This window comes from Lytechinus pictus, chromosome 13, assembly GCF_037042905.1.
Source record: "Lytechinus pictus isolate F3 Inbred chromosome 13, Lp3.0, whole genome shotgun sequence".
Classification (NCBI taxonomy): Eukaryota; Metazoa; Echinodermata; class Echinoidea; order Temnopleuroida; family Toxopneustidae; genus Lytechinus; species Lytechinus pictus.
Window position 1 is genome coordinate 11,561,077 of NC_087257.1, and position 24,504 is coordinate 11,585,580.

The window sequence follows — 24,504 nt, forward strand, 5'->3', positions numbered from 1 at the left end:
CCCACCTGCCCACACGCCACTTTGTCTCTCACACACTCTTTCATCACATATACTCGATTTTCACACACTCACTCGCGCACACACACCCATATCAATCAATTTCTCCAACACATGCACACACACCCACCCTCACCCACGTAAACACACACACACACAATCTCTTTTTCCATATTGGACTCTTTTTCCTCTGTTTCTAGGCCTCCATATCAAATTTTAATGAAATATATGTACTTAAAAATTAAAGAACACACAATGTTCCATTTCATTCTTCATCTTGTTTTATTATTCAGCTGCCATCTAGTCGATAGAAAGAGCAAACTCTAAATCATCTCCATAAACATCAAGAAACAAAAGAAAAACCTGTAACCTAAATGTTGTATGTTACTCGAAAATGTAATCAAAAGTATGATTTCATACTACATTAGATTATAGTCTTACTGTCATCTTTTTAAGGGCCATTTTTTTTTTTCACTTATACTTTTACTAGAACACAGTACATGGTTTCAGTGTAGGATGTTATCATTCAATCTTACTGTACATTTGATAATAAGTTAAAACTTGATAAACCTAAGTTACCTGTTACTCCTATTCTGTAAATACATTATTAAGGAATAACCAATCACCCTTAAATTACATTTTAACTCTTACAATGAATTATTGCTATATAGGAAAATAATCCAATCACCTCACATGTATTGACTTTACTATACAAAGAGGGATCTCATATTTTTTTTCCTTTTAACTTTGTGAGCAGCCGATTTAAAAAATTCTCAAACCAAGATGAAACATGTGTACAAGTGCATGTATTAGAACTAATAAACCCTGAAAACAACCATTATTGAGAATGAAAAGCTAAAACTACAAGGCAAACCCCGATTTTGTAAATAGGCGTCTTAAAGACGCCTAAATAGTACACATAAGTGTATGGGATGAAATTAAGATGGTGTTTTCGGTCACTTTATATTTCAATTTTTGAAGCACTGAATAATTATTTTCGAACGCAATTTTTTCTGGGCTTAATTTTTGTAACATATCACAGACACAGGTGACAAGTGTGACCTTCTAGCTCAGATTTTTAAAAAGTCAAACCAATGTTAACCAATCACTTTAACTACAGTAGTTTTTTAAATCAAGTAAAATACATCATGGAGACAAGTTCATATCGACAATTTGGTGATTCTGATACAGATATAAGAAAAATACACCAAGTTAATTTTTTTTATTTCGATGAACCCTAAATGTTGAATGCACCACAAGTATAGATACACGTATACATGGAGTGGATACTATAAACAAATTGAAAGTAGATAAAACATCTGAAAAAGTGGTACATCTAAAAGAAAAAGAAGAGAAACAAACTGGCAGCTGAATCTTCCTACAGAAAATATAATTTATTTGTATACAGGATATCAATATAGGATTCCAATCCCATCGCTTTACTTTTAGATACTACTACGGTGAATAGACCGGTGGTGTGTCTACCGTTGTAGGATTGAGAGCTTGAATGGGATCGTAGGCACAGGTTTCACAGTCGCATTGCTCTATGACGTAGTACTGCTTCGTGTAGGAGGTGCCATCTGCACACAAGAACTCCGCCTCAAACGTGCTGAACATAGTCGGCTTGCAGCAGCGGCAGAAGGAATCGAAGTACGGTGCACCATTGATAGAGGCACTCATCATAGCAGTAGAGTTGGACTCGCACATACCATCACAATAGGACAAGGTGACTGGGGTAGTAGAAACGCATCCATCTCCCATCTCGTAGTTTTCTTCCTTTATACTTCGTGGCTGGCATGTTGGGACTTCTTCTTCTATTGAGGTGAAACAAAAGGAAATACAAATGAAAAAAAATAAAATGAAAATCCCAATTTTATTGTTCAAATAGAAATCTAACATTATACAGTGTACTCCAAAATTCGTTTTGCTCAATTGTGGGCCACTTTGCAGCGCCAGATCAACAATGCTCCATCTCTTAAATGGTTCACATATGCAAACAGAGTTTACAATTATTAACAAGCAGAGGTGGTACTACAATCTTAAAGTACATAGAGTTCTCAACAATAAAGACTATGTTTTCAATAAATTTTATACAGAACACATTATTTAGAGACATTCATTTTCATCCATACATTCTTAAATAAATACCAAAGAGGGCAATAAGAAATGTCATGCATTTGATTGTATGAATAGTGTTCAATTGAGAGTACAATCAGAGCAATCATCATTTTTAAGGTGGCTAACCATTTTTCACATATCACAGCAAAATATGTAGGCATTGCTCCTTTGAAGGGCATATTTTTTTTCCTCTTCTCAGTTTAACACAGAGATTTTTGCTCCTTCCCTTTTGAATGACAGTTTATCAAGCACAGGATAATTTTTTTATTATTATGATTCATAAACTATGTCAGAGTCCAATGAAAAGCAGAAAGATAAAGTAAATGAATCCTTACTTACCACATACTTCACAGCATTCTCCTTCCCTTCTCACCAGCTTACCCTGCAATTAATAAAAATTATAATAGAAAAATGTGAATAAAGTACCAGAATGACAAAATAATAGACCCAAGTGTAGTGCACAGAATGTTGTACACTAATAAGGTACCTTAGCAAAAGTCTGTAGCATATCTTTTAGAAGGAATCCAGTTTGTTGTCAAGGGGCTGTCACACTTGGGTTTCCTTACACAACGGTTAGGGATTAATTGGATGCTCGACTGTAACCAATAATTGTACATTGTAGTCGATGCAATCAATCGTAAAATAATTTTCTACAAGGATTGCTAAGCTTTGTGCTTACAGGCACTCGAATGTTAAGCCGTTGTACTGAACATGTGGCATTCTGTTTTCACCTTAAGTATAATTTCTTGACATCAGGCATTCCATAATTGAAAGAACTGCACAAAATTTGCAGAAAGGACACATCTCCGTTTTTCCTGATCATGGCCCATGACTTAAAATATAAACTACAAACTTTCACTTGGGGCCTTCTATATACACACCTGTTCTAGCTGTTGAATAATAAGTGATGCACTTAATTAACATTGATACCAAAAAATAATAATAAATATAATAAACACTAATAATGCTACTACTATACTACTACTACTACTACTACTACTACTACTACTACTAAAAACATTAACTGTTAAGTAATAAGTGATGCAATTAATGAACATCCATACCAGTGACATCAATGTTTAAATTATCAACAAACATAATTTGCCATCATCTTTATCCCTTGAAAAACTTGTGGACTGTGAGGACAATATGGCTTAGCCCTAGGTAATGATAACAATGTGCATATTGGGTTGATTCAAGCTCTTTATAGGTCATATTAGTCTCAATTTCAATATATATTGTCATATTTACATAATTCATGACATATAAAGAAATGACTATTCATCGATATCATGGTACATCGTTGGGGACAGTTTGCACTATCCATCTACCTCTTATACCAAAATTACAACCACATTTGAATGATTCTGAACAGCGGCCACAACAAAGAAAGTTCATTTACCACAAATCAATGATTTGTATAAATGGGACAAAAAATATGACAAGTGAGGGTAAATAAATGATATAGGATTTGTATAGCACACGTATCCACCTTGCTAGATGCTCTAGGCGCTCCTATATTACCCCGGCTAAGCTAGTCTACCGATTCAGGTGCGCACAGCTATTTGAGGAATTACTTCCTGGCGGTACCCATTAACCTCAACTGGGTCGAGTGCAGCACAGTGTGGATAAATTTCTTGCTGAAGGAAAATATGCCATGGCTAAGATTTGAACCCACGACGAGAGTCGAGAGTCAGAACCACTAGACCAAGACGCGACCACAGGGTAGAACATATTGCATGCTGCAATTTAAAAACCTGGGGACAGATCCAATCTAAGCATGGTTATAATTTGTGTGAAGAAAAGAAAAGGAATACATACCACACAGACAATTGGAGGACATGAGGTAGTTATTCTCATAATGCCTGTGTTTTCTTTGCAGATCAACTTCTCGCAAGGATCATCTGAAATGATCTCCTCTCCCCACTGTAAAGGGTTGGAAGGGGAGGGAAAGAGAGAGAGAGTGATAGATGGACAGAGAGAAAGACACAGACAAAGTAGTGCAAGAGAAAGCCAAAAAGAGAGAGATAGTGGGAAGGGAGAGATTAATGAAAGAGACAACAAGAGAGAGCAAGAGAAAGAGAGATAAATATTGTGTTACTAAATTACAATGAAATCAAATAAGGTGGGCGAGTAAATTGACTTCCATTGCTCTGGCTGTTCATAGAGAACCATTTTATAGAAGTTTGATAAGAAAATAAAATTAAGCTGTATTTAAGAATGTAAAACCTTCCATCTATGCATTTAAGTTTACAATTTCAATTGAGGGTCGAAGGTAAAAGTTGGCTGCTTGTTTTATAGAATTACCCAGAAATTCTTGAAAACTGGAAATTAAATATCTGTGAGAGAGTCGGCATACCTGAGCGACCTGATAGAACGTTATGTCAAGTATATGATTTTGCTTTGATACCAGGTACAATTTTCCTTTTTTTTTGGGGGGGGGGGCTCCAAAATATATTGCTTAATCCGGTTAGGTCCCAATGAGCAAAAATTACACCTTTCCCTACTTTATTCACTTGCTTCTTAATAGAATTATGAGAAAAGCAAAGTGATACGGGACATTGTAAACTTACCTCATAACGAATACCATTCTTAAGACAGCCTGTTAGAAAAATACAAGTGTATAAATAATTAATTTGCAGTTGTATAATTTGAGGGTTATTTTGATGTTTAACTGATATGAACAGAGGGTGTGAATGGTGTTCTTTTCTGTCTTTCTATACAATTGCATGAATTAGCATAACTGAGTAAATAATTCATTGAAGGAATTATCCAAAAACAAAAATAAACAACTGCATTTTCATACATTGGGTAGGCAAAAATAGAGGGAAAAGGTTAAAAACGCAATCACTTTGTAATCACTTGAAAACTGATTTTTAGAAATAAGTGTACCAGTTTCATTTCCATTGGGAACATAATTCAATTATCTATTCTCTTGAAAATTGGTAAAAAATATGCAAACCATTCTCGTTTCACTAAGAACATATTGAAAATATCTATTATCTTAAAGATTTAAAAGAGAGGCAAACCAGTCTTGTTTCCATTAAAACATGTATTTAAAGTACTGTATCTATTAACTTGAAAACTGATTAAAAAATAAGAGCAAACCAGTCTTGTTTCCGTAAAAACAAAATTCTTTCAAATATCTATTAACTTGAAAATTTATTTTCAAAAGAGGAGCATACCTGTCTCATTTCCTGGTTTGGGTGTAGTCATGATCATGGTAGTTACACTAGTGGTAGAGCTGGCAATTGGTGTGGTGGTAGTTTCCGTAGTTGTGACCCCTCCTTCTGTCACGGTCAACTCAGTGGTGATCTCCTCCGGTGTGGTTGTGGTCACCTTCTGGACCGTGGACCCTTCTGTAGCCGTTGTTTCAATTACTGTGGTCTTCTCCGTCGTCGCTTCTGGTGTTGTGGTTGTTTCACGGATCATCGTGGTCGACACCATGGCTAAAGAATAAACCATGCATGTTTGAGTGCAGACATATTTTAAAGAAATAAATACTGATCACCAGCATATTGATAATTATCATAACCATTCTTATCTTAATATTACTTTAATTAATTTTCTTTATAAATGATTTTACCAATGAAATCAATATACCAAGAAATAATGGGAAGTTTATTTCCTCAGATAATTGAACCAATGTAAAACTTGCCAATGCACATATATTGAGGATATACAGGAGGAGCATTTACTGGATTATGAGGACACACTATAAAATAGGTTTGCTACCTAAAAACATGACGTTTCGTCACAGGGGTGTTGCTATAGAGCAGTAGAAGCCGTACAGAAATGGTGTTAGCCCTAAAAGAGCACAAACAGTATGTTTTATAGTCACATCTTTCGCATTGATCCAAGATGTATCTATTGCGTTGTTGTGACATTGCTGTGCCCGGTTGTAATGTTAGCGCTGACAACACTTCTGTGCAGCCAGTACAGGAGGGGGATCTTTGAACACAACTTTGTCACCCCAAACAGACCATGCCATAATTTAAACAACAAACTTTAAAGAAAAGATATCTTCTGCCTGTGTTCAATGGGTGCAGTAAGAAGTGTTTATATAATTCGAACTTAACAAAGAAATTAATGCATGTCACCAGTCTCTGGTGGAATGAGCTATGAAATAAATTTTAATCTAAGATTAATGTTATTTCCATCTTTCCATAAGAAAATGTGAAACATAAATACCCCTCCCCCCGAAAGTCATCATCACATTGGAATGGTTTATTTCCAATTCGTCTAAATGCCAATTCCTCCAGTTGCCAACTCGTCTACTATCATTTGGTCTACCATCAGTTCGTCCACTCACCACATGGTCTACTTTCGTTCAGTCTATTGCCATTCTGTCTAAAAACCAGTTGGTCCAATATACCCATTTAGTCCATATACCATTTGGTCTAATTGGACTAAAGTGTTATTTATGCAAAATGAATGAAAATGAAATGGATATTAGAAGACCAACTGGTTATGAGACGAAATGATCATAGACGTACTGGTGATTAGATGAAGTGATTGGAACAAATGTTGATGGATGGAATGGCATTAGACTAAATGAAAGTTGACCACGTGGTGATTGGACGAGTTGGCAGTAGACGAATTGGCAATTTACCATTGGAATCACAGGGTGTTTAACAAACATTTACGCATGACTTAGAATCGCACCAAGATTCCCACTTGAGCATGCGCTACAAAAGTTGATCACTGCATTGGTAAGATCATACGTAGTGGACACTAACTACTGCATATTCATCAATGAAATTGCGAGTTACATATCCTGTGTGCTTCGGCATTCAAGCATGACTCCCAGTCATACCTAACTATTTATGAGCCCCCTCCCTGTTTTGGTTTTAATATCAACTTTGTCGATTTGTCATTAAAACTGAATGCAGGAAATGCACAACACATCAAATGTTATAATAGCACTGTAACATATAAAGGAATTAATAAGAAAAACCTTCACATGCAGTTTTCTCAAAATACCACGATCTGAACTTACCTCCTGTTGTTGAAGGCCTTGTCACAGTGGTCGATTCTGTCCTCACAGTTGTAGGAACTAGATATATACAGATGATAAAATAGATTTATTATTTCAACAGACTCGCTTGAGCAATTTTCAACATTCTCAGAAGGCACAAAAGCTCAGCTGGTAAAGTGGTGGTCTTGCAATCGGCAGACATGTATTCAAAACCCATTTGGTGGGCTTATGCCTTTTTTGGTAGGGTATTCATCCTGCTTACAGGGTCCTCATGGGGAAGACCTCTAGGTGTAAGTCCTCAGTAGAGTTCTATTGAAGTCAGTGCACTTGCTTGCATGCAGACTCCCATATTCAATTCATATGAGCATATTGCATTGTTACTTTGAAAACTAGATCCAATGATGTTAACAAACATGTCTAAGTGACTGCTTACATTTCCTTGCACATTTCAGGGGGGTTTTCACAAAGAGTTAAGTAAGTAAATGTCCAGGTGGGTGCCGTATAAAAGGCATCACTGCATTGGTCAAATCATGCTAAGAAGGTGCTCAGTATTGCATATTAATTAGTTTTATACAACTGCCAAGAATGGTCTGTAATCTGATTGGTCTAAATCGAATAACATGATATTCAGCGAATTGCACTATTGCATCCAAAATGCACTATCCTGCACTCTGATGTCAGAGTGCCGGATAGTGCGAGTTCTGGAATTATCTAGAATTATCTAGAATAAAGATCAAATATAGCCTTCAGGGCAACTCAGTAACATGAGTGAGGGGGGGGGGTTGTATAAAACAAACAATACACACATTTTGTGCATACCTCGGTGCGGTATATCCATTGGCTCTTCTTGCACATCGTTCATTATTTTGCCCTGTATGCACGCGCTCATGTGCATTATTTGTATAAGATTGCGCATTATATATAATGTGCACGTCAGCACTAAGCATGACTTTAAGTCACGCTTACCTCTTTGTGAAACACCCCCCCCCCTCAGGTGACAGAATATATATCATCCTCTACCTATTTACAATCCAGAGAGCATATTCAGAACCAATACCACAATTACATTATTAATAAACCTTAACCCCCCTATCTGTGTCCCATTGTGTAAAGGGTCACGATTTTGGTAACTTTTTGGTAACACAGCTCAGCAGCCAAACACAATCACAATTAAGGTTATCATGGTAATTATAACAACTGGAAAGTTACCTTTAATAATTGTATGTCGTAATGAAATTGGCCCCTGACTTCAAACATAAAATGTCCAGAACAACATGTGATAAACAGTGATATGGATCATAATGAAATGATATTTTAAGTATTAGGCAAATCTACTTATGACTGGTACTAATAAGTTCTTTTGACCATTTGGATCAAATAACAAGGATCCATATCACTTTCTTATAAAACACATAATACTACATGTACAGCGGCTCGGGCATTAGGATAATTACCTACACTTGTTTGATACCTTTGAAACAGTCCAAACGTGTCAGAACTGTTCCAAAGGTACACTGTGCGTATAATTCTTACTAATGCCCCCCATGATGGGTATTATTTGTTTAATAATCATCGTTTGTATTACCTTCTGTACTCTCCCTCATCCTTGGGGTAGTAGTTTCTGTGTAACAATAAAGAAAATGTACAAATTCCAATGTCCATTCAAAATGTATCCTTGAGTAATGGTACATCACTTGGTTTTCACCCGCTTATATCTATTTTACATTTTGTCTCATCCCACATGGTCTAACCCTATTTCGTCTGCAACCGATTCGTCTACATTTCATCTACTTGCCATTAGCTTGTTTACCATTTTGTCTAATTTCCAGATAGGCTACATCCCATTTGTCTAGTATCCACTTGGTTGGACACCAATTATTCCACATGGTTAGACGAACTACTTGTAAACCATGATTTCCTCTTTTTTTGCAGGTGTTTCTAAATAATTTATTCATTAATCTAGAATAAAATTAACATCCTCACAAAATAACAAAGATATAAATGAATACATTTTACATGTGACAATCGTCGAGATAAATAATGCTGACAGAGACTGATGATTAAATCATACATCAAGCATATGTGATAGAGGATGTTGGATAAAACACAGTGGCCAGCTATCTAAGCACAAAACTGCTAGAAGCAATGGCAGCTAAATTTTAATTTGACAAAGTAAAAATTGGGAAGTAGACAAAGCGCAATTTAGACCAACTGAGAATTTCAATAATTGGAAATTAAACAATGTGGCTATTACACTTATTTAGTGCAGACCAAACAGTAAATAGTTAACCGAATGAGTTTAGACCAAATATAGTATTAGACTATAGGTGATCAACTGCTTAGGTGAATTTGAGCCCTGAATAGCATATCATCATCATGAAAGACAAGGGAATCACAAAGGAGTTTGTTATCCAAAGGTGATATTACACTAATACATGGATGAACCTAAATCACATACCTGCACTGAATGGTGTCGTCACAGGTTCTGTGTCAGGATCATGATTATAAAAAAAGAAGATATGTGATGTTTAAGCAGAATATTCCATTCATATCATATTATCAATTTTTCTTGGTTGCATTAAGGTCATCACATACAGTTAGGGCCAAAAGTTTACATGCACCCATAGAATTCAATGAAATTTTTCGCTTGCCAAACATCGTAAAATATACTAAATCTTCAGAATTATGAATAGTACCATGACTAATTGGGTATCAAATGAAAGAGCGTATGAAGCTTTTTCACATGATTGGGATGCCGCTGGGATGAAAGTATATTTCAGGTTGGAATTTTCTTTGAAGAAAAAAAGTAATATTCATGCCAAATGTATTCTATTGTTTGTTACTATATTTTCAAAAATTGTTTCATAGAAATATTTAAATGTCAAATCTATGATTTATATTACATTTTCTATCATATGTCATCACTGAAAAAGAGTGTAATCTGAAATATTTGTGTTGAGAGGTAACTAGCACAAATATGAAATGTTTTTGTTAAGTTTTTATTTCTAATTTTGTCTAAAATATGAAGATTTTTTGGGGAAAAAATGACACCTAAATATTTTTCAGTTCCTGATGACAAAGTGATGTGATGAAGAGGCATGACATACTCATTTGTTTGATATCAAATTCGTCATGATAGCACAAATATTTTATAAGATAAAGTAAATTTTATGATGTTTGGAAATTGTCAACTTTTCTTTGAATTTCCTGGATGTAAACTTCTAGTCTCAACTGTACCTTACAATCGACTTACAGCCCAAAATTGGGTAGGAATAAAACATTCTGATCAGAAGAGTAAAACATGGAACAAACTAGAATTCAAAGCTCTTATGAAGACAAATTCAATTCAGAATCACAATGACATCAGCGAATAACATGCAATTAGCTAAAACCTTGTTTAAAATATGGATAAAAAATCATTAGTTATCCTCAACCTCATATAAGATTGCATTATGTCAAAATCATTATAAATTGTTTTAAATACTGTTTCTAAAAACTGGATTGTTGAACGTTTGTAAGGGTGGCCCACATATAGATACATATACATCCTTTTCTCTTAGTAAGGGGTATTAGATATAACAACGATAAACATTTTCCTTGAGGTATCATGCTTAATAGCAGAGACTCTTGAAACATGTTTCATTTGCAGGTCAAATGCCCTCTCCCAAATTGTTGTACTCCTTTTTCCAATTGTTTTACTTGTGGGTAAAGATACATCAATGTACAAATCTATCATGGGACTTTAATACACCAGAATAAAGGGGAGTCTCAAAGCTTCACAATTATGTGTTATTTGTTGCCCATATTGGTGATGAACTTATGATATTAAGCTATATATAATTCCCAGTTTTTTAATTTCCAGGCAATGCTGTACAACATTCTAAATTACCTGTTGTAGTTGGTCTAGGTCTTGTTGGAGAAGTAACAACATCTAAAAGTAAAGCAAAGTAAAAGTAAACGCAGATTTATTTGATGAAGTCATGTTGCAAAGTTCATATTGCCTAAAATTGAAAAAAAAATACTTTGTAAGAAAATGGAATGAAAGAGAAATAGGTTATTTTGTCAAAGATACATTTTTATTCAATTTTTTTTCTAGTGGCTGATTTAAATTTGAGTATTTGTGAGCATGACATCAAATATCTACACCTTAGGTCAGCATAATGCAATATTTTTCAGCACTTTACTTAATCATTAAAAAAAAAGATTCAAAGTTGTATGATCTGCGAATAAATCTGAAAGTGTCATAAGTTCATTGATTAATAACTTTACTTTTCTTATCTTTTTCTCTGCTTAAATTTGAACTCAACTTGAAATTCAATTGAAATCACATAAGATGAAAGGATAAGAAATAAGCATAGTAAACAAATGAAAGTTGGGAATCACGAACCTACCTCCATCGCCTGTATCAATTGGTTCAGTTGAAGGTTCTGTCAAAGAGAAAGGGTCATCAGTTAAAATTTGTTTTACATCCTGGGTTCTGAATAATTTTTGCAAGGCCCACAAAATATTTTAAATCACGTCTGTAGGCTACTAAGTAAGGCACTTTAATAAGAGCCAGGGCTACACCTTTCACGCTAGATCCTACATCCAACTTCTAATGGATAAAGTCATAGAAAAAAGGTAAATATGGCAAAGTCACTGGAAAAAATGTATATCAACAACAAATCTCCCTATAAAGGAGATATGCACCTTCAATCCTGAGAGTCAAGGCGTACTTTTACTTTTGACAGTCCGGAGGGGGGAGGGGGAGGAGGGGAGGGGGAGGGGAAAGGGGGGAGGAGGGGAGAGGGGGAGGAGGGGAGGGTAGGAGGGTGTTGGACATTATTAAGACTCCTTTCTATGACCTCGGCTGTCGATCACATAATCGATAAGGAATCCATTGATAAAAGGAAGTCAATAATTTCAGAGAATTTAAATAGCTAAGTTTATTAAAATATAATGTAGTAAAATTACACTTGAAAGAAACTTATTATTGATACTCAAAGAGGCAATGTTAACAATACCAAGGTGAATACCTGGAGTAGTCGTGACTGTTGTAGTTGTCTGAGTTGTAGTGCCTTCAGGTGTGGTCATAATAACAGTTGTTGTCTCTTCCACAACTGTGGTGCTTGCTGTTGTTGTGAGAGTAGTTGTCATTTCCTCTGTTACTGTAGTAGTTGGAGCAGTTGTGGTCGCTGGGGTGGTAGTTGTTGCCACACTTGTTGTAGTTACAGTAGTTGTTGGCTCTGTATTTTGATGTATTGATTCCAAATATTGATACAATATCATCATAATAATGTAATTCATAATAGTATAACTCTAAATCCAATTTGATTTTAGCTCATGTATTTATTCTCTCTTCAATGGAAACATTGGACATTTTTCAATAAAGATAACAACCCTATACATATTGGTATACGGCCCACATTGTCGTATTTGTATGGGGTTTGACAGCATGTTTCTCTAGTAAAAATTTACATACACAAATACAATGCTTTCACATCAAACCATTGGTTCTAAATGTGATGACTTATACATATCAATGCTGCCTAATATCAATTATGATGATTTCTATTTGTTGTTGCTATTAAAGCAAAACATGTTTTAGTTTTATGAAACTTACAATACTGAGACATTTTTAAAAATAATGAGGTAAATACGTTTTTAATTCAGAATATGGAGACTCAAATGTCCAACATTCACATCTATCAAATAGTTTGCGTTAATATACAAACTTTCAACAAACACCCAACCTTAGTTTGTGTTCTAAAAGTATTGTTTTACTTCCAAATATTCATTCTTACCCCATGTACCAGTAATCATAACCTCCATTTACCTTATCCTTCAATTATTAGGTGTATTACGCTTTGCTGGTAAACGCCAAGCTGGTATATTATACAGATATTGCCTACCTAGAGCCACATTTCATTTCCCCCTACAGAGTTATATTTTCCCCCAAGGGATTATATCTTGCCCGAAGCATGCAGCGCTGAGGGAAAATATTCAAATAAACTACCTGATTACACAACTTGTAAGCAGCGAGTGATGTAACCTTAGTGAATATAACGTCGCAGCTTACAATACAACGCAGTTATATTCACTGAGGTGGCAGCAAAACCTAGAATATAACAAATGCGATCCTCACAGCTACGGTCACTTGATGCCGTATTGACCCAATTACCTTGGAAACAGTTAATCAGTCATGGTGGCTGACTTTACAGACGACAGATATATACTCTTGGGCCTTTTTTATCAAAGTGGAGATAATGGCAGAGTCAGGATTCGAATTCACAACCTTGCGATTATGAGTCCAATGCTCTAACCACTGGACCACACGACCCACAATTGTATAATTTGAATATTCAAACCACTGGTTCATTTTTATATAATTTTCTTGCCTTTGGTGGAACTAGGTGGGCAAGATTATATACCCCATTATCAACATGCAGTCTGTGTAATAGATTACAAAGAATAGCATTGTAAACAAAAAAAAAAAACATTCTCCCCTCTTTTAAGAAATACAGCTTTTCACCAAATTTGGTTTGACAAAGAGAATACATGCTCGGAGTGAAAATCCATGCACATTAACTACCAACTGTAGTTCACACATGAGTAAGCAGATAGTATTTCAGTGGATTCACAATACGGTGCATTATCTATCGGTTGCAGCAGACAGGCGGAAATTCGCAATGCCTTGTGTTTAAAGTCAACATCTGTTGCATGCGCTAGCACCAAAGTGAATACATGCATGCAACTTTTCAGAGCTGGCCGACGCGGCTCGACCGGATATGCTGTTTATCGGGTCCAGGAAAGGGAGATAAATTTGCCTGCATATTTCTTCGTAAAATTAAACCGTTTTTGATGAATTCTTGCCACATAATTTTCATTTTTGAAGCATCACAGTCGTGACCACTGTTTGCTGCTTGCGCGCAATGTCGGCCCTGAAGTTAGAAAATTGGCCTGTTTGCTGCAACCGATAGATGGTGCACCATATAGTGAATCTACCAAACTAAATGTACTCATGAAAAGGACATTAATTACAATTAATGTGAGATTCACTTGAATTTGTTTCATTTAACTCTTGCCCCCGCCTCATTTGTTTTGTTTTGTATTTCAACTGTGTTACATTGTATAAGGTACAACATTTCATGATATATTGTAAGGTTGGCCATTTATAAGGGTCTTTTCCTTTCTGGCTGCTTCTTGCCAAGCATCATTTTATATATTGTACCAATGTAAATATTGTATTTTATGTATGTGTATCATGTTATTGTATTCATAATGTTTTGGTTAAATAAATTGAATTTAATTGAATTGAACTTGAAAAAAAGCGAACTGATAGGCCTTTCCAAAAATTGACAAAGATATAACATTGATAAAATACAAACAGCTGACTCTCCTGAAGCATAATGTACATGTAGTAAAGTTTATTACAGAGAATCTTGCCCATCCCCCCCCCTTAAAAAAAAATCCATGTGAATATACCTGGAGTTGTTGTCACCGTTGTAGTTGTCTGAGTAGTGGAGCTTTCAGGTGTGGTCGTAGTAACGGTTGTTGTCTCTTCAGAAACTGTGGTGCTTGCTGTCGTCGTGACAGTAGTTGTTGTTTCCTCTGTCACTGTAGTGGTTGGAGCAGTTGTAGTTGCTGGGGTGGTAGTGGTTGCAACAGTTGTCGTTGTGACAGTAGCTGTAGGCTCTGTATTTTGATGATTTCAAGTAATGATCCCAATTAAAATAAATGACAAAAATAATGATAACAGTTCACTTTTAAAAGTAATCAACTTGTACCACTCTGTGGCCTTTGGTTATCTCTCATCTTTTTCAAGATACAATTTTTCAGCAAAATAGTTTTTAGCAGCGTAATATATGGAAGGAGTATACCTAGGTTAATTGACTAAAATATGCATGAAATCATTGATCTTTCAAGGCAAGAATGACTAACAAGTGTAGAAATGAAAATCAAAATAAAAGGTGTCATTAAAATTAATAGACAAAGATGACAAATATAATAATAATAATAGTTACATTTGTGACAAGCCACCCTAAAACGAACAATAAGTTGCCAAAAATGAATTTGGAGGTTTTCAGAAGGTTTGAACAAGCACATCCGAAGCTTTAAAATGATATATGATTTGATAAACTTGATCAACAATAACTCACTCAAATACTTGATTGAATGCAGAGAAAACAATGCAAGAGCTTCAAAAAATACAGAGAAATCAACATTTGCAGTTTGTGTTCACTCAAGCATGATACTAGCACACTGTGAAATTTCAATGAAACTACCAAGCAGTCTGCAAAAAACTTGTGTCAAAGAAACTCCTGTATCTTGCTTAGTGTTGAAATTTACAACTCAAGACTTTTACAGTATAAAGATGAAGAAATACTATTTAAGGCAAGCTATGATTTGAATTTTGGCTTTTTCGAAACGATTTTACTTTTCTGGATATTAATAGAAAACCTCCTTGGCGAATTATTGGTAGTTCTGAGGTGGTTGGCCACATTCATATAGCACTTCTTACAGTTTGTTTCTAAGCACTTTACAGTGCAATTATTATTACTGCGGTCATTGGATCCTGGCATGCCCACACACAATGTATGCACATTCTCCACTCCCAGGGGAACAATCTGACAAGAGTTGAAAGACTCAATTGCTAGAAAGGCTCTCATATTCAACCAGGTGCCCATTTACACCTGTGTAGAGAGTGGCAAAGCGTGGATTGATGAAGTGCCAAAGGACGCTGGACTGCGGTTGAATTCAAACACACAACCCTCTGTGTGCAAGACGAGAGTTCAAACAGCTACACCATGAGCCTCAAATATTGACAGAATAAAAATAGGTGGTTCTATTCAATTGAAGTATGATATAATATTATTTTCAAAAAACTATTATTGATACCTATTATGACAATGTTTTCAATGTCATGGTGAATACCTGGAGTTGTTGTTGTTACTGTTGTCTGAGTAGTGGAGCTTTCAGGTGTGGTCGTAGTAACAGTTGTTGTCTCTTCAGAAACTGTGGTGCTTGCTGTTGTCGTGACAGTAGTTGTTGTTTCCTCTGTCACTGTAGTGGTTGGAGCAGTTGTGGTTGCTGGGGTGGTAGTGGTTGCAATGCTTGTTGTTGTGACAGTAGTTGTAGGCTCTGTTTTTTATGATTTCAAGTAATGATCCCAATTAAAATAAGTGACACAAATATTTATAGAAGTTAAGCTATTAAAAGTAATCAATTTGTGCTTCTCTCTGGTCTTTCTTTATCTCCAATCTTTTTCAAAATACAACTTTTCAGCAAAATACTTTTTAGCAAAAAAATAAATGGTGGAATAATCCTGGGTTACTTCGGTGGATTCACGGTACGGAGCACGATCTATCAGTTGCAGTGGACAGGCCCATTTCTAACGTCAGGGTCAACACCGCACACAGGAGCATGCAGCACACAGTGGTAGTGTAGAGTAATGTGACTGTAATGCTTCAAAAACTGAAAACCATATTGCAAAAGCAGAAGAATTCTCTGAAAACTGTCATAATTTCGCAAAGAAATCTGTCTGACATTCTCTCCCACATCCTGGACCCTGGTAAACAGCATTATTTCATGCATGTACTATAGAGCATGCAACGGTTGTCAACTTTTTCCCATGAGGCTTTTTGAATTTTAGCCTGCCAGCTACAACAGATAGGTCGCCACATATTGTGAATTCATCATATTGACTAACACTGCATAAATATGTATTAGGTATTTCTAGTCATGTATATATAACAACATTGAAAAAAATTATTAAAAAAAAGACATTCTAAGTAAAGAAAAGATTTTAATTGATAAACATTGCTTATTGGTAGGCCTTTTTCAAACACTGATAAATAGGTGACTTTATTGAAATAAGGTAGTAGAAGAATTTTTTTTCTAAGGAAGCTATACGTCATCGTCCTAAAGCCAATGTTTTCAATGTCATGGTGAATACCTGGAGTCGTTGTTGTTACTGTTGTCATTGTCTGAGTAGTGGAGCTTTCAGGTGTGGTAGTAGTAACAGTTGTTGTCTCTTCAGAAACTGTGGTGCTTGCGGTTGTCGTGACAGTAGTTGTCATTTCCTCGGTTACTGTAGTGGTTGGAGCAGTTGTGGTTGCTGGGGTGGTAGTGGTTGTAACACTTGTTGTTGTGACAGTAGTTGTAGGCTCTATATTTTAATAAAAAACAATTTACAGCAATGGTGATAATAAAAATAATAAAAAAATTATAATGTAACTTGTGAAGGTTTCCATGGCAAAAAGAAGTGTATATTAAGTTTTACGTTACACCATGTATCTTTTGTGGGCAATTGTTGGTCCTTAATAGGTTCAACCAAAAATTATAACAAAACTAGTTATTATAGTATAACACTAATTCAACTCTCTAGCATGCCAAAAGCCCATCTCTGTATAATTAATACTTGGACCATTTATTTCCCTTCTTAATAGAGTGCCATTGAACATAAATTCTGATATACAGCCGGACATGCTGATATCTTTATGGGGTTTGATAATGCATTTCTCTATTACAGATTCCAGTACTAAAAAATAATGGTTGTCTATCAAATATTTGGTGTTAACTATTATGACATATACACATCCATACATGTATCTCCTAATATCAATGAAAACACAAAATTAATATTGTTCAGATATGGCAAAAAAATTTTAATCCAAATATAAGAAAGATTAATTTAAAGGAAACACTTTAAGATCAAAGTAGAGCATTTTGAATTACCAGTTGGTCTAGTTCTTGATGGAGGAGTTCCTACATGTATAAGGAAACAATGAATGAAATAAAATGTGTTACTCAACTTTACATAGGTTGTATTGCTACATTTATAACACATGACAAAAACAGAACAATGTAAGCACATAAAAAGTGAGGAAAAAAATTGAAGCAAAGATGCATGTGTATCAAATGGTGTCTTTTAATGGCAGACTGCAAACTTGTGCCAAAAGCTTGTTTGGAAGATTACATTTTATATTGGCTCTCCTGTTGTTTGATTTCAACTAAATGATATCGTTATCTTAAATGGATGATGGTGAGAAATTGGGAACCTACCTCCATCGCCAGTATCGATTGGTTCTGTTGAAAGTTCTGTCAAAGAGAAATGGATGATTCTCTGTTGATTACTTTTGTTGAATAGGAGTTAAGTGAACATGTTTCACATCCTAAATTCTGAGTTATTTTGTATGGCAGGATGCAAATTTGTTAAATCAAGTCTCTTTTCAGTACACCAATTGACCAACAGCCAGAGAAGTATCTTTATGCTGAAATCCCATATCCATCTTTTGACCACTGTTCCTCACATTTGTCATAGAAATAAATTTCATAAGAATTACAATAATATATGCGTGAACAAAGAATGAGACTGTAACAATATATAAATATATACATGTACATATATATATATATATAAAACTGAACTCTTCTTTCCTGTGTTAAGAAATCCTTTGTTGTATGTAATGTACATAAAATTATCAATTATCACAATGTTATCTCATGTAACTAATTTCTTCTTCAATTTCTTATATCTTTTTTTTTGGTTGTTGAGGTAGTTTTTTATTTTTCTATGGATATTGTTGATTAGATTTGTACACCAAAGCGGTTTTGAGCAATAAACAGCCTGATGAATTTATGCCTTGAGAAATAAGAAATACCTGATAACTTGTTTAGTTAAATTATATTTTCTATTTATTTTCAAGGGGTCGCACTACATTGGCTATGGTCATCATGCAAATTTTAAAGTTTAAGGTTTGTAACAAAAAAAAAGAACGTAACCCCACTTCAAATTAGAATTCTTTCGACAAAATGATTAAAAACAAATGATATACAATGAATGATATTAACAATTCTAGGTTAACTGGCTAATATTTTAGAAAAATATAATTATACATAAGTCAGCACATAGAAATGTACATACAAGGATATTCATATACAAATAAGGTGTAATTCAAATTAAAAAACAGTACTAATCATTAGATCTATTCAAAGTTGAAAAAGCTGACACATAGACAAAAAGAAAACTTCACTCTATCTAAGTTTAACCTAAAAAGTATGACTGGTTCCCAGAGGAAAAATGTTTGGAATGTCTTGGTGAATACCTGGAGTTGTTGTTACTGTTGTAGTTGTCTGAGTAGTGGAGCTTTCAGGTGTTGTCGTGGTTACAGTTGTTGTCTCTTCAGCAACTGTGGTGCTTGCAGTTGTTGTGACAGTAGTTGTCATTTCCTCGGTTACTGTAGTAGTTGGAGCAGTTGTAGTTGCTGGGGTGGTAGTGGTTGCAACAGTTGTCGTTGTGACAGTAGTTGTAGGCTCTGTATTTTGATGATTTCAAGTAATGATCCCAATCAAAATAAATGACAAAAATAATGATAACAGTTCACTTTTAAAAGTAATCAACTTGTACCACTCTGTGGCCTTTGGTTATCTCCCATCTTTTTCAAGATACAACTTTTCAGCAAATTAGTTTTTAGCAGCGTAATTTATGGAAGGAATAATCCTAGGTTAATTGACTAAAATCTGCATGAAATCATTGATCTTTCAAGTCAAGAATGACTAAAAAGTGTAGAAATGAAAATCAAAATAAAAGGTGTCATTAAAATTAATAGACAAAGATGACAAATATAATAATAATAATAGTTACATTTGTGACAAGTCACCCCAAAACCAACAATAAGTTGCCAAAAATAAATTTGGAGATTTTTATTAAGGTTTGATCAGGCACATCCTAAGCTTTAAAATGATATATGATTTGTCAAACTTCATCAACAATAACTCGCTCAAATAATTGATTGAATGCAGAGAAAACAATGCGTGAGCTTTAGAAAATACAGAGAAAAAATTTGCAAGTTTGTTTTCACTTAAGCATGATATTAGGACACTGAAACTTCACTGAAAATTCCAAGCAGTCTGCTAAAACTTGTGTCAAAGAACAACTTTATCTTGTTTTCTATTCAATTCCACAACTTTTTTACAGTATAAAGATGAAGAAGTACTTTATCAGAAAAGCTCTGTTTTGAATTTGGGCTTTTTGAATACCAATTTACTATTTTGGCTATTAACAGAAAACCTTCCTAGCAACGCATTGGTAGTTTTGAGGTGGTTGACCACATTCATATAGGACTTCTTACAGTTTGTTTCTAAGCACTTTACGGTGCAATTATTAACAACCCAGTCATCGGATCCTGGCATGCCCACACACAATTTATTCACATTCTCCACTCCCTGGGGAGTGCTGTAATAAGAGTTCCAAGACTCAATTGCTAGATAGGCTCTCGCATTCAACCAGGTGCCCATTTAACCCATGTGTAGAGAGTGGATTGACGCCTTGTAAAAGGACGCTAGTCCACGGTGAGATTCAAACACACGACCCTTTGAGTGCAAGGTGAGAGTTTTAACAGCTACACCATAAGTCTCAAATATTTGACAGAATATATATATAGGTGGTTCTATATAATCGAAGTATGATATAATATCTGAATTATTTTCAATAAACTATTATTGATACCTATTATGACAATGTTTTCAATATCATGGTGAATACCTGGAGTTGTTGTTGTTACTGTTGTCATTGTCTGAGTAGTGGAGCTTTCAGGTGTGGTCGTAGTAACAGTTGTTGTCTCTTCAGAAACTGTGGTGCTTGCTGTCGTTGTGACAGTAGTTGTTGTTTCCTCTGTCACTGTAGTGGTTGGAGCAGTTGTAGTTGCTGGGGTGGTAGTCGTTGCAATGCTTGTTGTTGTGACAGTAGTTGTAGGCTCTGTATTTGGATGATTTCAAGCAATGATCACAATTAAAATAAGTGACAAAAATAACGAGAAAGATAAGGTAATAAAGTTATCAACTAGTTCCATTCAGTGGCCTTGGTTATCTCCCCTCTTCTTTTGAAAAAAAAACAACTTTTCAGCAAAATAGTTTTTAGAAAAGTAATATATGGAAGGAATAATCCTGGGTTATTTCGGTGGATTCGTGATAGGGTGCACGATCTATTGGTTGCAGTGGACAGGCCCATTTCTAACGTCAGGGTCAACATCGCACACAGGAGCATGCAGCACACAGTGGTAGTGTAGAGAAATGTGACTGTAATGCTTCAAAAACTGAAAACCATATTGCAAAAGCAGAAGAATTCTCTGAAAACTGTCATAATTTCGCAAAGAAATCTGTCTGACATTCTCTCCCACATCCTGGACCCTGGTAAATAGCATAATTTCATGCATGTACTATACAGCATGCAATGGTTGTCAACTTTTTCCCATGAGGCTTTTTGAATTTCAGCCTGCCAGCTACAACAGATAGGTCGCGCCACATATTGTGAATTCATCATATTGACTAACACTGCATAAATATGTATTTGGTACTTCTAGTCATGTATATATAACACATTGAAAAAAATTATTTAAAAAAAGACATTCAAAGTAAAGTAAAGAAAAGATTTTAATTGATAAACATTGCTTATTGATAGGCCTTTTTCAAACACTGATAAATAGGTGACTTTATTGAAATAAGGTAGTAGAAGAATTTTTTTTCTAAGGAAGCTATACGTCATCGTCCTAAAGCCAATGTTTTCAATATCATGGTGAATACCTGGAGTCGTTGTTGTTACTGTTGTAGTTGTCTGAGTAGTGGAGCTTTCAGGTGTGGTAGTAGTAACAGTTGTTGTCTCTTCAGCAACGGTGGTGCTTGCTGTTGTCGTGACAGTAGTTGTTGTTTCCTCTGTCACTGTAGTGGTTGGAGCAGTTGTGGTTGCTGGGGTGGTAGTGGTTGTAACACTTGTTGTTGTGACAGTAGTTGTAGGCTCTATATTTTAATAAAAACGATTTACAGTAATGATAATAATAAAAACACTTGAAAAATTATAATTTAACTTGTGAAGGTTTCCAAGGCAAAGAAGAAGTGTGTAGTAGGTTTTATGTTACACCATGTATCTTTAGTGGGCAATTGTTGGTCCTTAATAGGATCATCCAAAAATTATAACAAAACTAGTTATTATAGTATAGCAATAATTCAACTCTCTAGCATGCCAAAAGCCCATCTCTGTATAATTAATACTTGACCATTTATTTCCCTTCTTAATAAAGTGTCATTGAACATAAATTCTGATATACAGCCGGACATGCTGATATGTTTATGGGGTTTGATAATAAGTTTCTCTAGTACAGATTCCAGTACTCAAAAATAATGGTTGTATATCAAATATTTGGTGTAACTATGATGACATATACACATCCATACATGTATCTCCTAATATCAATGAAAACACAAAATTAATATTGTTCAGATATGGCAAAAACATAGTCAATTTTAATACAAATATAAGAAAGATTTGTTTAAAATGAAACACTTTAAGATCAAAGTAGAGCATTTTAACTTACCAGTTGGTCTAGTTCTTGATGGAGGAGTTCCTACATGTATAAAGAAACAATGAATGAAATAAAATGTGTTACTTAACTTTACATAGGTTGTATTGCTACATTTATAACACATGACAAAAACAGAACAATGTAAGCACATAAAAAGTGAGGAAAAAATTGAAGCAAAGATGCATGTGTATCAAATGGTGTCTTTTAATGGCAGACTGCAAACTTGTGCCAAAAGCTTGTTTGGAAGATTACATTTTATATTGGCTCCTCTTGTTTGATTTCAACTGAATGATATCGTTATCTTAAATGGATGATGGTGAGAAATTGGGAACCTACCTCCATCGCCAGTATCGATTGGTTCTGTTGAAAGTTCTGTCAAAGAGAAATGGATGATTCTCTGTTGATTACTTTTGTTGAATAGGAGTTAAGTGAACATGTTTCACATCCTAAATTCTGAGTTATTTTGTATGGTGGGACGCAAATTTGTTAAATCAAGTCTCTTTTCACTACACCAATTGACCAACAGCCAGAGAAGTATCTTTATGCTGAAATCCCATATCCATCTTTTGACCACTGTTCCTCACATTTGTCATAGAAATAAATTTCATAAGAATTACAATAATATATGCGTGAACAAAGAATGAGACTGTAACGATATATTAAAATATACATGTACATATATATATAAAACTGAACTCTTCTTTCTTGTGTTAAGAAATCCTTTGTTGTATGTAATGTACATAAAATTATCAATTATCACAATATTATCTCATGTAAGTAATTTCTTCTTCAATTTCTTATATCCTTTTTTTTTGGTTGTTGAGGTAGTTTTTTATTTTTTTATGGATATTGTTGATTAGATTTGTACACCAAAGCGGTTTTGAGCAATAAACAGCGTGATGAATTTATGCCTTGAGAAATAAGAAATACCTGATATCTTGTTTAGTTAAATTATATTTTCTATTTATTTTCAAGGGGTCGCACTACATTGGCTATGGTCATCATGCAAATTTTAAAGTTTAAGGTTTGTAACAAAAAAAAAAACGTAACCCCACTTCAAATTAGAATTCTTTCGACAAAAATGATTAAAAACAAATGATAAACAATGAATGATATTAACAATTCTAGGTTAACTGGCTAATATTTTAGAAAAATATAATTATACATAAGTCAGCACATAGAAATACTAATGTACATACAAGGATATTAATATACAAATAAGGTGTAATTCAAATTAAAAAACAGTACTAATCATTAGATCTATTCAAAGTTGAAAAAGCTGACACATAGACAAAAAGAAAACTTCACTCTATCTAAGTTTAACCTAAAAAGTATGACTGGTACCCAGAGGAAACTGTTTGGAATGTCTTGGTGAATACCTGGAGTTGTTGTTACTGTTGTAGTTGTCTGAGTAGTGGAGCTTTCAGGTGTTGTCGTGGTTACAGTTGTTGTCTCTTCAGCAACTGTGGTGCTTGCAGTTGTTGTGACAGTAGTTGTCATTTCCTCGGTTACTGTAGTAGTTGGAGCAGTTGTAGTTGCTGGGGTGGTAGTGGTTGCAACAGTGGTCGTTGTGACAGTAGTTGAAGGCTCTGTATTTTGACAATTTCAAGTAATGATCCCAATTAAAATAAGTGACAAAAATATTTATAAAAGTTAAGCTATTAAAAGTAATCAACTTGTGCCACTCTCTGGCCTTTGGTTATCTCTCATCTTTTTCAAGATACAACTTTTCAGCAAAATAGTTTTTAGCAGCGTAATATATGGAAGGAATAATCCTAGGTTAATTGACTAAAATCTGCATGAAATCATTGATCTTTCAAGGCAAGAATGACTAAAAAGTGTAGAAATGAAAATCAAAATAAAAGGTGTCATTAAAATTAATAGACAAAGATGACAAATATAATAATAATAATAGTTACATTTGTGACAAGTCACCCCCAAACCAACAATAAGTTGCAAAAAATAAATTTGGAGATTTTTATTAAGGTTTGATCAGGCACATCCTAAGCTTTAAAATGATATATGATTTGTCAAACTTCATCAACAATAACTCGCTCAAATAATTGATTGAAT

The 24,504-nt window shown here is 34.6% G+C and overlaps 1 protein-coding gene across 1 annotated transcript in view; it reads right to left on the reverse strand.

Annotated features, from left to right (window-relative positions):
* Positions 1-255: 255 nt before the first annotated feature.
* The window catches only part of LOC129273992 (mucin-17-like), a 154,886-nt gene continuing 130,637 nt past the window's right edge, over positions 256-24,504 (reverse strand). Inside the window, exons 100-121 of the mRNA XM_064108928.1 lie at positions 23,811-24,020; positions 22,768-22,803; positions 22,444-22,473; positions 21,656-21,868; positions 20,619-20,831; positions 19,180-19,389; positions 18,137-18,172; positions 17,810-17,839; positions 17,028-17,240; positions 16,007-16,213; positions 14,558-14,767; positions 12,109-12,318; positions 11,485-11,520; positions 10,983-11,024; positions 9,552-9,578; positions 8,679-8,714; positions 7,115-7,171; positions 5,301-5,564; positions 4,689-4,717; positions 3,937-4,041; positions 2,455-2,497; positions 256-1,811 (exon numbers count right to left, since the gene is read on the reverse strand). Of these exons, the coding sequence (XP_063964998.1) occupies positions 1,453-1,811; positions 2,455-2,497; positions 3,937-4,041; positions 4,689-4,717; positions 5,301-5,564; positions 7,115-7,171; positions 8,679-8,714; positions 9,552-9,578; positions 10,983-11,024; positions 11,485-11,520; positions 12,109-12,318; positions 14,558-14,767; positions 16,007-16,213; positions 17,028-17,240; positions 17,810-17,839; positions 18,137-18,172; positions 19,180-19,389; positions 20,619-20,831; positions 21,656-21,868; positions 22,444-22,473; positions 22,768-22,803; positions 23,811-24,020 (2,816 nt within the window). The 3' untranslated portion in view covers positions 256-1,452. The remainder of the gene's footprint in view (positions 1,812-2,454; positions 2,498-3,936; positions 4,042-4,688; positions 4,718-5,300; positions 5,565-7,114; positions 7,172-8,678; positions 8,715-9,551; positions 9,579-10,982; positions 11,025-11,484; positions 11,521-12,108; positions 12,319-14,557; positions 14,768-16,006; positions 16,214-17,027; positions 17,241-17,809; positions 17,840-18,136; positions 18,173-19,179; positions 19,390-20,618; positions 20,832-21,655; positions 21,869-22,443; positions 22,474-22,767; positions 22,804-23,810; positions 24,021-24,504) is intronic.